This window comes from Magnolia sinica, chromosome 6, assembly GCF_029962835.1.
Source record: "Magnolia sinica isolate HGM2019 chromosome 6, MsV1, whole genome shotgun sequence".
In the NCBI taxonomy this organism is placed as follows: domain Eukaryota; kingdom Viridiplantae; phylum Streptophyta; class Magnoliopsida; order Magnoliales; family Magnoliaceae; genus Magnolia; species Magnolia sinica.
In genome coordinates, this window is record NC_080578.1 from 98417261 (window position 1) to 98432062 (window position 14802).

Below are 14802 nucleotides of genomic sequence, written 5' to 3' on the forward strand. Positions count from 1 at the left end.
ATCCAAAACTTTTGTGGCATCCATGAGTTTTTATTTATTTATTTTTTACGGTGGACGTTCAATCAACACTATTTCCTATCATGTCGTCCACTTTGATCTACCTCATTTTTTTTGGATACTACAATAAAATGATCTATAAAAATGGATGGACGGCGCGGATGAAGCACGGACATCATGGCCACTAGCCAATCACAACTTGTCTACCGTTTGGCAACTGATGTCCTAGCTTGTGGTAGTTAGGATACCCCAGTCCCTACTAATTTCCTTCGCTCCTTGTTCCCGCTAGTGAGGTCGGATCTCTCTCTCACTCTCAGACGGTAGAAGAAGACGAAGAGCCGAGTCTTCATACGTCCAAGTGCGCGAAGACGAAGTCAGCGGCGCTGGTACAGGCACCTTTTTTTATTTTTTATTTTCCTCCTTTCTTCTAATCTCTGAAAATGAATTGGGAATCGATACAGATATTTTTTTTGAAAAAAGATCCACAAAACCCGTTTGATTTTAGAGTTTCTCTACAGATCAGATGATTTTGTTCTAGATCTCGTTGTTTCTAGGGTTCCTCCTTGTAATTCATAGATTTCGGTGGTTTGAATCTATTGATCCTAGGGTTTTCATTTGAAATTCATGGGTTTCTGGGATCTTTAGGGCTTTTGCTGCTGCCCCTGAAATGCAGGGATCTTTTGCGGCTTGAAATGCATGGATTTGTACGTTTTTATAGAGCCCATGCTTAGTGGATCTCCTCTCTCTCTATCAATCTATCTGTTTATAAACTAACACTTCTTGATCTGTTTAGGAGGATGTAAGAGCGGACAAGATGTCTTCAGCTCAAGATCCATTTTACATTGTTAAAGAGGAAATTCAGGAATCTGTAAGTGCGACTTGATGTGTTTAATGTGGCTTTTGCCTGGTTTTTGAATTTGTTGTTGTAGCTGTTGTTTAAAATTTTTTATTGTAGTTATTTCGCCAGTAAGAACATGCTTAGGTGTTCAATATTCCATACAAGTGCATTTGTTATTAAGATCATTGATAACTCAAAGTGAATTCAATAACCTATTAGATTTTTTTAATGAGAAACTATAGGTTTGATTGTTATTATTATATTTGAATTTCCTCTACTATGATACTGTACTTATTTTATTGATATTGCTTTTTTTCTTTCAACCATTTCATGAGTAGATGAGCGATAGTTTAATTTGTTTATGTTCCTCTTTTCTCTCAACAATGCTGGTAATATATGCAATATGGTCCGTACAGCTGTACAGCCCATCGAAGGATGTGTGGATGTGGTCCATACAGCTGTATGGTCCGCATCAATTTTAACTATACCTCCCTCCCTGCGTGGTATCAGAGTTGTCTTAATCCTGAGATCCTGATCCATCTTCTCGTCTGTTTATTATTATTATTATTATTATAAATTAAAATTTTCATGAATCTTGTGCTAAAAATTACCTGAATAAAATTAGTTTTTTTTTTTTCTTGATGCGTAATGGCTCATGCATGAAGGGTGTTTGAGATTTACGTGATCATCATCCCTCTTGAGGCATGAAGATGTGAAGATGTGTGGGTTGATCTTTCCAAGGCATTGTGTTCACTCTGTGGAAAGTTTGCAAGTGTTTTTGACTCATGCTAGGTCAGCTCTTGTTTGTGCAAGGCGTGTAGTACTCTTTTATCCCTTGTTCTTAATTGAGGTGAGAAGTGATTGAGAACTGGATTCCTAAATCCAACCAGTTTTTAGGGGGCCAAACAACCTCTATTAAATTGAATGGAACAAATTGTCTTAAGTGGTCTAAGTCAATTCAAGTGTTTTTAATAGCCAAAAACAAGTTAAATTATTTGACCATAGAGAAGGCGGATGAGAGTGCTCGTGCACACACACACACACAAGGTGTCTAGTGCATATAATTAATGGATCCAAATCACATACTTAGTTACTTACTACTAATCAAGTTGAGGTACTTGAAGACCCTGGGAGGCATTGAAGATTGGTTGGTGAACCCATCAATTGAACTATCACTCGGTTGGATATTTCTTACATTGTGAGTGTGGTGAGTCAGTTTATGAGCTCTCAGAGCGTACCCCGCACATGGACGCAACTGCTCAAATTGTGCAATACCTTAAAGGGGCACCCGGTTAAAGCATTCTGCATAGACAAAACATTCATCTTCGAGTCATCAGATATTCTGATGCAAAATTGGCCCGGATCGTTGGAAGACAGGCAATCTACTATTGGATACTGTACTACATTTGTGGGGGGAAAATCTAGTCACATGGAACTGGAAGAGTAAGACGCAGAGTGTTTTGGCCGGATTAACTGCTTAAGCAGAATATGCAACAATAGCTTATACTAACTGTGAGTTGGTGTGGCTCAAGAAATTGCTATAAGAAATGGGGTTTGTGGTGAATCTTCCAATATAGTTGTTTTGCGATAATCAGGTTGCTTCCCATATTGCCAATAATCCAGTCTGTCATGAAAGTAATAAACATATTGAGGTAGATTGCCACTTCATTCATGAGAAGGTCTCCGTTGGTGAAATCTCCATACCATATGTCTGGTCATAGGATCAATTGTAGATGTATTCATCAAGGCTCTTCCTTAGAGTTGGTCTACAGATATATGTTGCAAGCTTGGCATTGACAATATCCATGCTCTAGCTTGAGAGGAAGTGTTAATATATGAATATGGGCCATGCAGTTGTACGGCCCACTTGGATGGTAGAGACGGGCCTAGCCCCTCGTTTATCTCATTGAAAATTTGTTGATTTGTGCTTCAATTTATTCTTCACTTTTCTCTTCTTTTAACTGTTGGCTTCCTTCGCTGCTTCACTTCAGCTATACTCTAGTTTTCAATCTAATGGAACTATTTTTCCAAGAAACATGACTTGCTGGAAACCCAGTAAAATTCCCAAAGAACCCTTGATGTTTTCTCCATATGTAACAAAGGGATAGGTTGTTTTCAGTAGTAACGGGAATGACCTTGTTACGTGGTACCCGGATTTCTCTCCTGCATGTGTTTGTTTCTGTTGCTTTTCTCTGTTGTAATTGCTCACATGTAAATCATTAAGTTTCGCTGCACGAGCCAATATACCAAGGATTACTTGGATCAGTTTGTCCCCTTTAGGAAATTATTGGAGCATAGTAGCTGCCATCAGTCGTCTCAAACATGTGCTACATGAGTTGACTCGCTGCACTTTGACAAGCAACTTGAATCTGGGTGCACCAGCCTGACTAGTGCTATCTGTTATTTGTGGAACTTTTAAGCCTTTCTGTCATTATTATCGCAATTAAGTAAATCTACATATCTCTCGATTTTATTTTATTTTTCTAAAACTAAAGCTTCATTATCAAAACCTTTGCTTCGGGGTGACATATTGAAATTTAAATTATTACTTTGTTGATAATCTAGACATTTGCCAGTTTTTTTTTTTTTTTTTTTGGCATGGCTCCACTGGTTCTCATATAATGTTTTTCTATGTTGCTCTGGAATGCTCTAGCTGTTTCATCTATGACAAAAACAATTGAGCAAGATTTGGGAGAAAAATTAGCCTCAGACTAGTCAATGGAAGCTTTAGCTTGTGGAAAGGCTATGGGTTTCTTTTTACTACCCGAGCATGCTTTACAGCATGAGGAGTCCAAGTGAACTCAAGCGAAGATAGCACAGTTGAGCTCAGCACTTTATTCTCCATGAGTTTTTATTTTTTATTTTTTAATTTTTTGCACGTAGCTTTCTTTACCCACTCCCAGGATGTCATTTTCTGTCTATGTGCTGTCTTTTTTTCTTTTTTCTTTTATTATTATTATTATTATTTATACATCTTTCTATATTTTTGGTTCATTTGACCATGTTAGCAATTATTCATTTTGTTTTAAAGAAAAGGCTACTAGTGTAGTTCCAATTCACTGTGTTTTCAAAGGTTAGGGTTGTGGGAATTGGCAATCTTCTTTCGCTTCCAGGTTTTAGGGGATTTAATATTCTTTTCCCAGCAAGGAAAGAAGCTACATATATGTTTGGTTGCTTCCCTTCATTATATGTCTAGAAGCATGTTTGCCTGAGAAGTATGGGCTTTGACCAAAGTGGTTGGTCCTTGTTGTATGGGCTTTAGTTGTTGTATTTTGCCTTGAGCCCTTTTGGTGTTCCTGTCAATAAAAATTTTTGTTACCTTTAAAAAAGAAAAATGCCTAAATCTGAGAAGTAGAAATATGTTCTCATGTATTAGTCAGTTCATAACTTCATATTTTGATGTTTCTTCAAGACAACTAGCTAAATGATTTTATATTTGCTGGGGCAGATCGATAAACTACAGAATACTTTTCACCTATGGGAAAAGACCCCTTCAAATACTGGAGAGCGAGTTCATCTCCTGAAAGAGCTCACCGCCAGCTGTGAAAGCATTGAATGGCAGGTATTGTAGCAAAAATTGTAAGAATTTTTCGTGGGATCAATTTCCACCTGTTTCTCAGGTTTGAGAAAATTTCAGCATTTCCAAATTTGTCACTATCAACTGCTCTGTTTTTTTTCCCCTGGGGGTCATGGCATAAATTTATTATTTTATCATCCTCTTTCATTCATTTTTTTTTCCTTTTTTCTTGGACAATCAGATGTTAGCTTCCTGACCAACTAACAGTTCTCCTGTTATCTCCATATGCAAATTTATGGAAAGCTGCATTTTAATCTCGATTCTTTGAAAATACCTCTGTTGCTGAACAGTTAGCTTCTTGATAGGAAGGTAGATGAATTGGATAAGGCTATTTCAGTAGCAGCGAAAGATCCTTCCTGGTATGGCATCAACGAAGTCGAGCTTGATAAAAGGAGGAGATGGACCAGCACTGCTCGTACACAAGTATAGTCTATTTCCTTTATGAAATTTTAATTGAGCTCATTCTCTTTTTTCTGGAATGTGCGTGCTCGCGTGCCATTGAAAACTTTTGAATCTTGAGAGAATACCTTCTATGCTCAAGGGCCAGTTAACCTGAACTAAACGGAATGATCATTCCCATGAAGAGCATCTACAAATTTGTTTCATTGTGTCTTTTCTGCTAATCAAATAAGAAAGGTGGGCAGCAGCTTCTGACTCCCAATTAATTTCCCAACTCTATTGATTCCAAAATTTGGCGAATGTCTACCTTTGAAAGAGCAACGTTGCTCTTTTTCGATGAATGCTCATGAGGCGATAATTCAATGATTCATGCTAGGATTATTATGTAGCATCTTGATCATTTTCCTCAGCCAAATGGCCCACAAGATGCCAAATTGATAGAGAAGGGTTGCGAGGCCATGCAGCCTGTAACTCTAAAACTGAGGCATCAACAACAGAACCCTGACTAAACCAAGGAAAATACTCCAAATTCTACTAGAGGAAAATGAATGAGATGGTGATTTACCGTTTGTTCTGTTGAGCAAAGAAAAATACATCAAATCAGAAATCGAAGGTCTCTATGTTGAAAGTGGTTATTGCTCAGATTTTTTTTAAGCTACACAGTCCAACTAAAGCCAGACCTGTCGGTGAGAAAGGCAACAGTTCTTCACTAAGATAATTTCTACCTTTACATGATTAGTATTGATGGCCTGAAGTTGAATGTGAATTTCAGTTATTCAAATTTCATGTTTACCTATATATACATTTATAGGTAAGAAATGAAAGGAAAAAGAAGGCAGGCTCCATAGGAAGATGCCTCAACCAGAGCTCACAGGAGCCTAAACCATGACCTGTACACAAGAAACTTGTAAGAAGAAGGAACAAAGATGTTCTCTTTCTATTTTGGCATTGGGGCTGTAGGTGTTGGATTTGGTGTCAAGTTTCAATAATCCGAACTGTTGATATTATCAATCTCCTTGTGAATGAAATGCCCAAAAGAAACTCTCAGATTGGAAATATTTCAGCCCATTGATCACTAGAAACTCTTTTCTTTTTAGTATGTACCCATCTTCTGTAACTGTTGTTCTTTAGCCAATGATAGGATCTTTTAATGTTAGAGATTTTTTGGGTATCACCCATGTGCAGCAAAGCCCCTTTTATAAACAGTTTGGAATGTTGCAACATGACCTCAGATCTAATGGCTAGTCCTTGCGTAAAAATAGCAATTCATGGGGATATAATGACTCAAAATCCCCATCTTCCTCCTTTTTTAGGGAAAAAAAATTGCAAGTGTACGTGCATATTGCATTGCAAGTGCAACAAGGGCACACCTGGTAAAGTGCAATATGAAATATCCAAAATGTTAATTTGGTTGGGCCTGTTATGAATTCTCCCTTGTGTAAAAATCAAGCACGTGTACTCATCTTCTAGTGGCTATTTCTTTCTACATGTTCTGTGCACTAGTGGAGAAAACTAGCCCAACTTTCTACATGTTCTATATGTAGCATGATCCACCTGATGAGCAGTTTGGATCTCACGTTTGTATATGCAAGTGTGAGTGAGCTAGTAGCAAGTGCACTCACAAGATTGCATTTAGCTCAAGTCCTTCCAGGTATGTGCCCTTGGTGCCAATCCTGCCTAATGAGTGGGCAGGCCTTATGGGAATTTTCCTGGCAGGGCCCACCTAAATGAATGCAGTGTGGGCGTGCGCATGGGAAAGAAACTCTTGAGAAGGAAGGGAGAGGAGGGGATTGAAAGGGGAAGGGTGAATTGGGAAAATGCAAAAAGCTAAAAAGTTTAACCTGTTATCTTTAATGGCAAGGTGTTGTTAGGACCGGTTTCCTAAACCGGAGGTGTTTGCTGGTATTAAGATATAAGCAGGGTGTAATTGGACCCTAAGCATGAAGGACGGGGATTGGTCCTCTCTTATTTTAATCTAAAGCTTATTTATGAGTTCCGTTAAGAAGTTATTTGGTGGTCCCCTGCCGGTTATTCTTTATGACTCATTCATAGTTGGTTGTGGATCTCCTGAGAACTTTTAGTATTTCTCAGGTTGGCACTGTGAAGAAAGCTGTAGACTCTGGAAAGCAGCAGAGTAATCTTGTTGGCACCAGTCTGAATGGGACGCGGCAAGAGCTAATGCGTCTTCCAAATGATCGTTCACATCAGGCAGGTCAATCCAATCAGTACAGAGCTCAAGACAATGATGATTTTGTCTCTTCGGAAACGGACAGGCAGATGCTTCTTATAAAGTAATGTTTCATTCTTTCTTTTTCTCGTCCTTTCATGCTTTTTTGTTTCTTTTCTTCACTGTCTTATGTGGTGGTTGATAAATCATGAACAGTTAACGGTCACATCTGGTATTATGAACTGGTTTAAGTTGCTATTTGACTGCTACGTAGGGGCTGTAGTAAAATGAGTTTAGAATTTCAGTATTTGACTGCACTTTGATTGTTGTTAATTCCTGAAAAGCAAAGAAATTTCAGTATTTTATATGCCTTGCCTATAATTAATGCGCAAGGGTCATTAAACTATCTAGCGCATTCCTTCAACTCTCTGCGCACCCACACAAAAATCACTTTGTATATCTCGTGTAGATGATGGGGCCTCTGGAAACTGTTTCACTGTTTTAGGGGCTTTTTACATGTACCCCAAAATGCAGATGGGATGAGAAGTGCATTCCACCATCTATGTTTTGGGGGGGCATCTCCACTCTGCGTGTCCGCCATAGTGCAGATGCTGGGATGCACTAAATGAGTGTGAAAAGCGGCTCACAAGATGGAGGTGTTGAAAGCTGTTAGAAAAAAAGGTGTGCTGAAAAAGGATCCTAGTCGTTAGCATCATTTTCTCAGTTGGGCTGTGGACAGTCTGTCCGATCTACATTTCAAGAATGTTACTAATGTGCCATTTGTTCATTTGGTTGGAACCATTCTTGGTTTCCCTGGGAGTGACAACGCTTAGGTGCATATGTCTGAGTATCTAAAATAATTGTGCTTGACTCATGAGAATAAAATGGATTAAAATGCCCCGACCTCATGAGATACCTCATGATTTGCTCTGCCCTGGAGGGTTATTCCAGATCAAGTTAAATACTATGCATCCAATCAATAAATAGCTTTGTACTGATTGTCTGTGCTTGCTAATTGATACTTTCAGGCAACAAGATGAAGAATTGGATGAACTAAGTGCAAGTGTGGAGAGAATCGGAGGTGTTGGGCTTACGATACACGACGAACTGATCGGGCAGGTAGCATGCAACAACCATATTGTTCTGAGATAATAGCAGTACCCAGTTGCACTAGAAAGACACAAATACCAACTTATTTTGCCAAAAAAAGAAAAACGAAAAACGAAAAAAGAAGAAGAGGAAACATCCGAAAGTAGCTAACAGAGTATATATGGCACTATACCCAAATTACCAGATGTTACTATATTTACATGGAGCCCCAAACACACATAAATGGGCGTCTATCCTGCATGCATATTCATTGTTCCCTTTTTGAATGGTCTACCTTTTTGTTTCTCTTAATGGGATTTCTACAGAAAAATTCCTCATAAATCCCAAATTTACCAAAGGATTCCTTCGCGAATCAAAATACTTTGTAGTGCTTTTTGTGAAGGGAAATTATGGAAGTTCCCTTGTATATTGTTTTCCTTTAAAGAGTAATGAAGTCAGAGAATCTGGGGGTCCACATGGTATGTGTATGACATCCAGACTTTCAAACAAACCCACTCAACCATAATAATCACACAGACCAAAAATCTTTCTGATTGAATAACCAGATGGGCTGCATGCACTTTTTGTTTTTAAGTGGTGTATATTATTTTTTATGGTGTCGCTCACCTTTTGTTTAGATTGACCAAATGTTTGGTTCTTCTAAACATCATGGTGGATTGCATCTATTGGACGGGTTGGATATCATAAAAATGTCATGTGCCCCCCAATTCTCCACTTTACCACATTCTAAAGGAAAAAGTGCATAGTGGGCATTATGGTAATCATCTCTCAAAAAGCATTTCCCAGACATTTCAGTTAACAGAGGCATTATTTGGTGAAATCCTAATCTGTGAGGAGTTTTGTGGTAAAAACCCTCTCTTACTTTACATTGGCTGCTATACTGTTTGTCATTTATACCATTTTAAGCATGTGAATGCACGTATCATGCTGTATATTTTATCAAGGGAGAACATTTGGTTTTATCTTCCGTCCGGTTTATTTTCTTTCATTTTTTGAGAAGTAATGGGTTTCATTAAAAGAGCACCAGAGGCGCACAAAGGCCACAAATGCCCCAAAGAGGCTGAGAGATACAATCAACAGAAGTACTTAAGCTAGAAGCTCTTTCTATTACATCCACCTTAGCTCGCTGAATGAGGAAACCGCCCCGCTCTTATCTCTAAAGCACCAATTATCTCTGACCCCAAATGGCCCAAAAACACGCCAACAAGGATAGCCTCCACAAAATCCTCCCTTCTTTCCCGAAGCTGCTGCTGTGCCATGCAAGCAACGTCCCTTTGATCGTTCCCGGCATCACACAAGGGATCTTATTATGTAACAACCCCCCTTAAACTATGAGGGATACCATCATGAGTTTGCTTAGAAATGAAAATGCCCGATATTAAGACTTTGGGAAATGATCGGCAATTTAAAAGGGTCTGCCTCTACCTTCAGTTGTTGTCAATGAAAAAAATTGAAAAAAGATCAGGCAGATTGATGGTAAGATCTCTATTCCATGCCTATGCAACAGAACAAGTCCAGTTCGCCAACCCAATATGGAGTACATCAGCCCCTCCCAGAGTTTCTGTGTTCCTTTGGTTGGCTATCGAAGACAAAATGAGTGGATAACCTAAAGAGACGAGGTCTTGCCATTCCAAACAGGGGTTCTGTGCAAAGCTCAAGAGTTCAATAATCTCTCTTCCTCTCCCATCCATCCAACCCCCCATTCCAAATTCATATGGCAGTGAATATACATAATAAACTGTACATTGGGCTATGAAAATTATCCTTGTACAGAAAATCACGTGACAACAGATAAACTTACACCTTTCTCATTATAACGAGAAGAGTAGTTCATGTCATTTTTTTCTTACACTATTAGTGTCGCCTAAATGCAGTTCTTTGTAAATTGGCAATATCAACGTTTTAAATCCAGGACAGCAATTCAATTGTGAACCTTTTGGTGCAAAAAACAGCTGAACTCTTGAGACCACAAATGTGTTAAGTAAATTATATATATAAGGTTGGGCCAGTTGACCCAGATGGTTTCTTTCCCTAACCAACATAGGCCTGGTCCTATCTGATCTGGTCTAGATGTTAGTATGCATTCTTCTAATACTTTGTATCTGCATTGAGTTGCTATTAATGAATATATTCTGGTGGTACAGGAGAGAATTTTAGAGGATTTGAGCTTGGAGATGGACAGCACCACAAATAGGCTTGATTTTGTTCAGGTCTGCTTTAAGTTGATTCAGAATTGTCAGAAGTCCTATATTCCCATCTTTTCTTCTTTTTTTTTGTTTGTTTTTGCAGGATCCAAATGCATATCAAATTGTCTGTTGACTGTCATTTGGTTTGTTATACAGAAGCAATATCTGTGGAATTCAAATCTAATAGAACCATTTGTCAAGCATTCATAAGCTTTTAAACTTGGAATGGATCTGTAATCTTGTAGCATCATGAACTTTAGAAGTGAGCAAGTAAAACCATCATCACAAAACACTCAGAATTTGGAACTGCATGCAGAAACCATGTGAACTGCCTCAGAAGGCAGAAATATATTTTCCATGTCAGTGACCCTCTCTTACAATGTTGAAGATGCTTGCAAAATCTGTGATAATGATGATCATGTGCCCGAAACCCGACTCCTGGCCAAGCTTGGCGACTAAACAGGAGTATACAGTTCGTGCATGTTCCTTGTTCATGTCTTGGTTGAGATAAGGATGGAAGCAAGGTATTCCATAAAGGTAATGGTGGCAGTCACGGCCACCACCGTTACCTTTAACAGTAACGGTGGCGGTCATGGCCATCACTGTTACTGTTATGATATGGGCTGTAACAGCAGCTATGGCATTAATTAATTAATTTTTTTGAAAAATCTTTTTTCGCCCCATCACGGCTGTTACAGCAGTTTCAGCCTTGTAACATGTAAAGGTTACCAACGTCACTGTTTACGGCCTTTACCTAACCATTTTGGCATTTCATGATTGGAAGGGCCTTCCCTTTCTTATTTTAGTGATAATTGACACCTTGGTGCAAAAACGCTGGTTAACTCTATGCTGCTTAATGCAGATTGTGTATTCGGTGCTGCCCCAAACACCAAGCTGATTTGTATGATTGGGAGTTGCCACCATTCATGATTTGACAGTACATCCATATGCTGTGTAAAGTGCACAGCAGTGTTTTAAATAGCAAATAACACGCATTGTAGTGTCCACCTCTTTGAGGGGTGAGACATAAGAAGCTACAAGAAACTTTTGAATTTTTTATGAAAATAATAAGAAAAATATTACAAGGACTATAAAGATAAAAGTAGTAATGCAGCTGATTTAATTCTGTTGCTCATATGATTTTACTAAAATCATTGAAAACATTAACTAATTTTTAGTGAAAATGGCAAAGCGATGCTCTGGTACTCTTAGAGCACTATAAGTTATAGTGCTCCTAGTTGCATCCATTCAGTTCAATTAATTGATCTGCACTTGTCTTCACTCTAAAACACATTTTATGGACCACCATGCAAAGCTTGCCCTGATTGGATGAGCCAATCCATCCTTGATTTGGCCTTGTTTTCTCTAGCTATCACTTTTTCACCCCATGATGGGATGGTAATGATCAGCTAACAAAAGTTATTCTTAAAATCATTAGCAATCCATGATGGGTCCTAATAAATAGATGGGTGAAACTGTTGATTGAACCTAATTTTTCATAAATGATCTTGACTGTCCATACTAAAGTCCATTGATCAAATGGTCAATATTTGTCAGATTGGTGTGATGGTAGCCCATGAAATCTGCAATGTATAATGAACGGTCTTGATGAATGTATTGGACTGTCTAAGTGTCCCACACCACAAGGAGCAATAGAACTTGGTGCTCTGAGAGCATTGGAGCATTTTTCAATTGCAAAATGTAACAAATAATTGAAAGCATTAATTGATTTTGTTGATTAGTGAAAAATAACCTGTACCCTACATGGTATGCAGTGTAGCTTGTATTGTCTGCAACTTAAGCTATTTTCATGAGCTACATGGCATGAGGCTAGGCTACACTACATAGCTTAAAACAATAGTGCATATAGGCATCAGTTTGTCTTCTAAGCATCTGAACCTGATAGCTTTTTTTTTTTCCTTTGTTACAGAAAAAGGTGGCTATGGTTATGAAGAAGGTGAGTGCGAAGGGTCAGATCATGATGATAGCGTTTTTGGTACTACTATTTATCGTTCTTTTTGTTTTGGTTTTCTTCACATAGGCGAGAGTATTTGTTAATCCTATACTGCCCTAACTTGTTGGTTATATGAAGAGGGTAAGATTTACTGTTTCTCCCAATGGTGCCTGAGGAATTCTACAATCCTTGAGCCATAGAAATGCACAGTATACATGGTTTTTGTTTTGTCTTTTTTGGTTGTTCAAGTGGGGTCAATGGTCGCCCAATCCAAACCATTGGTCTATTGGAACCCACTGTGGCTTTACCATGCCTTGAAATTCTCTGTTGTTGGAGGATCCTGCCCACCAATCTTGTAGCCCTTTTCCTAGATGATTGTGATCTGTTGCTTTTTATCTTCTTGACTGTCTATTTGATAGCTGCAAAGTCGAAAGGTTAGGATTTTCCTATTGGGAAGATTTTCAAGACAATTGTCCATCCATGGTGCGCCCCAACAGACCAACAGCCTGGATCACTGAACCATGGGTCCAACTTGTACAAACTGCAAACCAATTTATATTGTGTATGTCCTTTGCTTGGGGATCTTATTGTTCCTTCTGGTGCACACATGCTAGTGTAGCCTATGATATCTAGATATATCAGAATGGTAATGTATTGGTGTCCCATATCTATCCTATGGCTATTTGCTTTTCAACATTGCCATCTTCAATATATAGCATTAAAGGTCCCATGGTACATTCCATGCCATTTCCCTGCTGTATCCGGGCTTCATAGAAGATTGTGTGGTTTTCAGGTCGAATGAAACATAATAATTTGTAAGGAATCATTTGAGTTTACCAAAATTGAAACCAAATAATGAGGTTTTCTGTTTCTTGCTTTCTGTTTTTGTTTTCTTGCTTTGGCAGCTCAATAACATTCATCCTTCAAAATAAAATGCTGAGGTTTTTCAGGTCTGGTAGTGTTTTATTGCTGTTGCTTGAAAATATATTCTCACATTTGATATGTTTTCAAGTTTTCTTTGAAGAATTATATCACCCTAGTCTTGCTCAGTGGAATTAGGTTTTTTGGTTTTTACAAGTGGGACTCATGGTCCATCCACGGTGGGTCCCAACAGACACCCCGTGCCCATCAGTGAACCGTGGGTTGCACTTGTTAAATCTCAACTCAATTCATCATCTCTGCAAGTCATTCAACATGCGTGTCCTCGTTGCAAGATGTGTTATGCTTGTTGCTACCAACGATGCTTGCTGTTAAAATCTCCATGGAGAGTAGAATTGTATCAGAGGCCGGATCCACTACAAACGTTTAAACCTTTAGCTTAAATATGAATCGACGTGGGGCCCACCTTGATGTTTCGATGAAATCCAATCCGTTCATCATTTGCATCCCCTACTTTTCTCTGAGGATACCAAAAACCAGGGCGATCCAAAACTCAAGTGAGTCATACAGAAGGTAACAGTTGGGGACGGGGACACGCTCCATTAAAAACTTTCAGATTGTATATAGGGGCCACAAGGTTTTCTCTATTATATCTAATCCATTTAAAAGGTGCAGCTGACTATGATGAGTTGACACCCAGAAAGCTTAGTCCATTCCAAAACTGAAGTGGGCCACAGCAAGTGATTCTAGTGGTGGTAGTTGCGTGCTTCTCGTTTTTTGGAGGTTATTAACGAAATGTTTTGATTCCTTGAGATTCGGTAAGATTAGCCCAGCTAGCTTATTTAACAGCTGAGATTGATTGGGCATCAGGTGCCCATTTTTGGGGTTTTGAACACGCAAAACTATGAAATGCCATCGGTCTTTATATGCCATCCAATCCGTTCATCTGGCCCTCGTTGGGATGAAAAAATTACCAAAAAATTAGTGTATTCTGAGGTCAGGTGGGCAATATTGAATATCACATCATGAATTTAGAGCTTTTTAGGTATAAGTTTGTGGGGTGGCCCACCGCCCACTTAAAAGTGTTGAATCAGCCTGATTTTTGGGATCGATGCTAAGGATTGATGCATCTGCTGCATGGTGTGGATCTCATGCAGTTAAAGTAGGTTCCCCTACCTTGGAGAAACCTACGCAAAGTGTTCAAGCGTTTTTCTTAATGGCAAAGAGGCTAAGGATTCGATGATTGGGATCTTCTAATTTGGAAATTTTTTTGGGATGGTCATCACTGATGGGGCCATCAGATTAACGGCTTGGATAAACTAAGCCTGGCCTTCACATGTGGAAATCCAACAAATATTAGCCATTGATCGATGGCCAGATGGTAAAGATTGTATACACCAAAGTCAGTACAATCAAAATCATTCCATCCATACCTTGGAAAAAATAGGGCTAAATCATGTATGGATGGATCACTTGATTGGTGAAATTTTTGCCTGGTAGCCCATGAAATGTGTTTTGGACTTAGTAGACGGTTCAGATTGATCGATTGAACTAACCAAATGGAGTGATCCTACTAAGAGCACAATAGATAACTTCTGGTGTGAGTGCAACATCTAATCCGTCCACTGATTGAGTGGACCACCCTTGTATTTATCTATTTATCAATGGCCAAACATTGTTTTCCATAGTGTGGTC

The 14802-nt window shown here is 38.8% G+C and overlaps 1 protein-coding gene across 2 annotated transcripts; it reads left to right on the top strand.

The window, feature by feature from the left end:
• Positions 1–229: 229 nt before the first annotated feature.
• LOC131249214 (syntaxin-61) lies at positions 230–13099 on the top strand. 2 transcript variants are annotated; one of them, XM_058249844.1, is made up of 8 exons: positions 230–383; positions 791–865; positions 4284–4397; positions 4722–4835; positions 6903–7102; positions 8007–8097; positions 10233–10298; positions 12205–13099. In XM_058249844.1, exons 2-8 carry the CDS (start codon positions 812–814, stop codon positions 12313–12315), a joined length of 750 nt encoding a protein of 249 aa, XP_058105827.1. In that variant the 5' UTR covers positions 230–383; positions 791–811; the 3' UTR covers positions 12316–13099. The 2 variants fall into 2 exon arrangements, with proteins under 2 accessions (XP_058105827.1, XP_058105828.1); XM_058249845.1 differs by having other exon boundaries at positions 278–383; positions 794–865.
• Positions 13100–14802: the final 1703 nt, after the last annotated feature.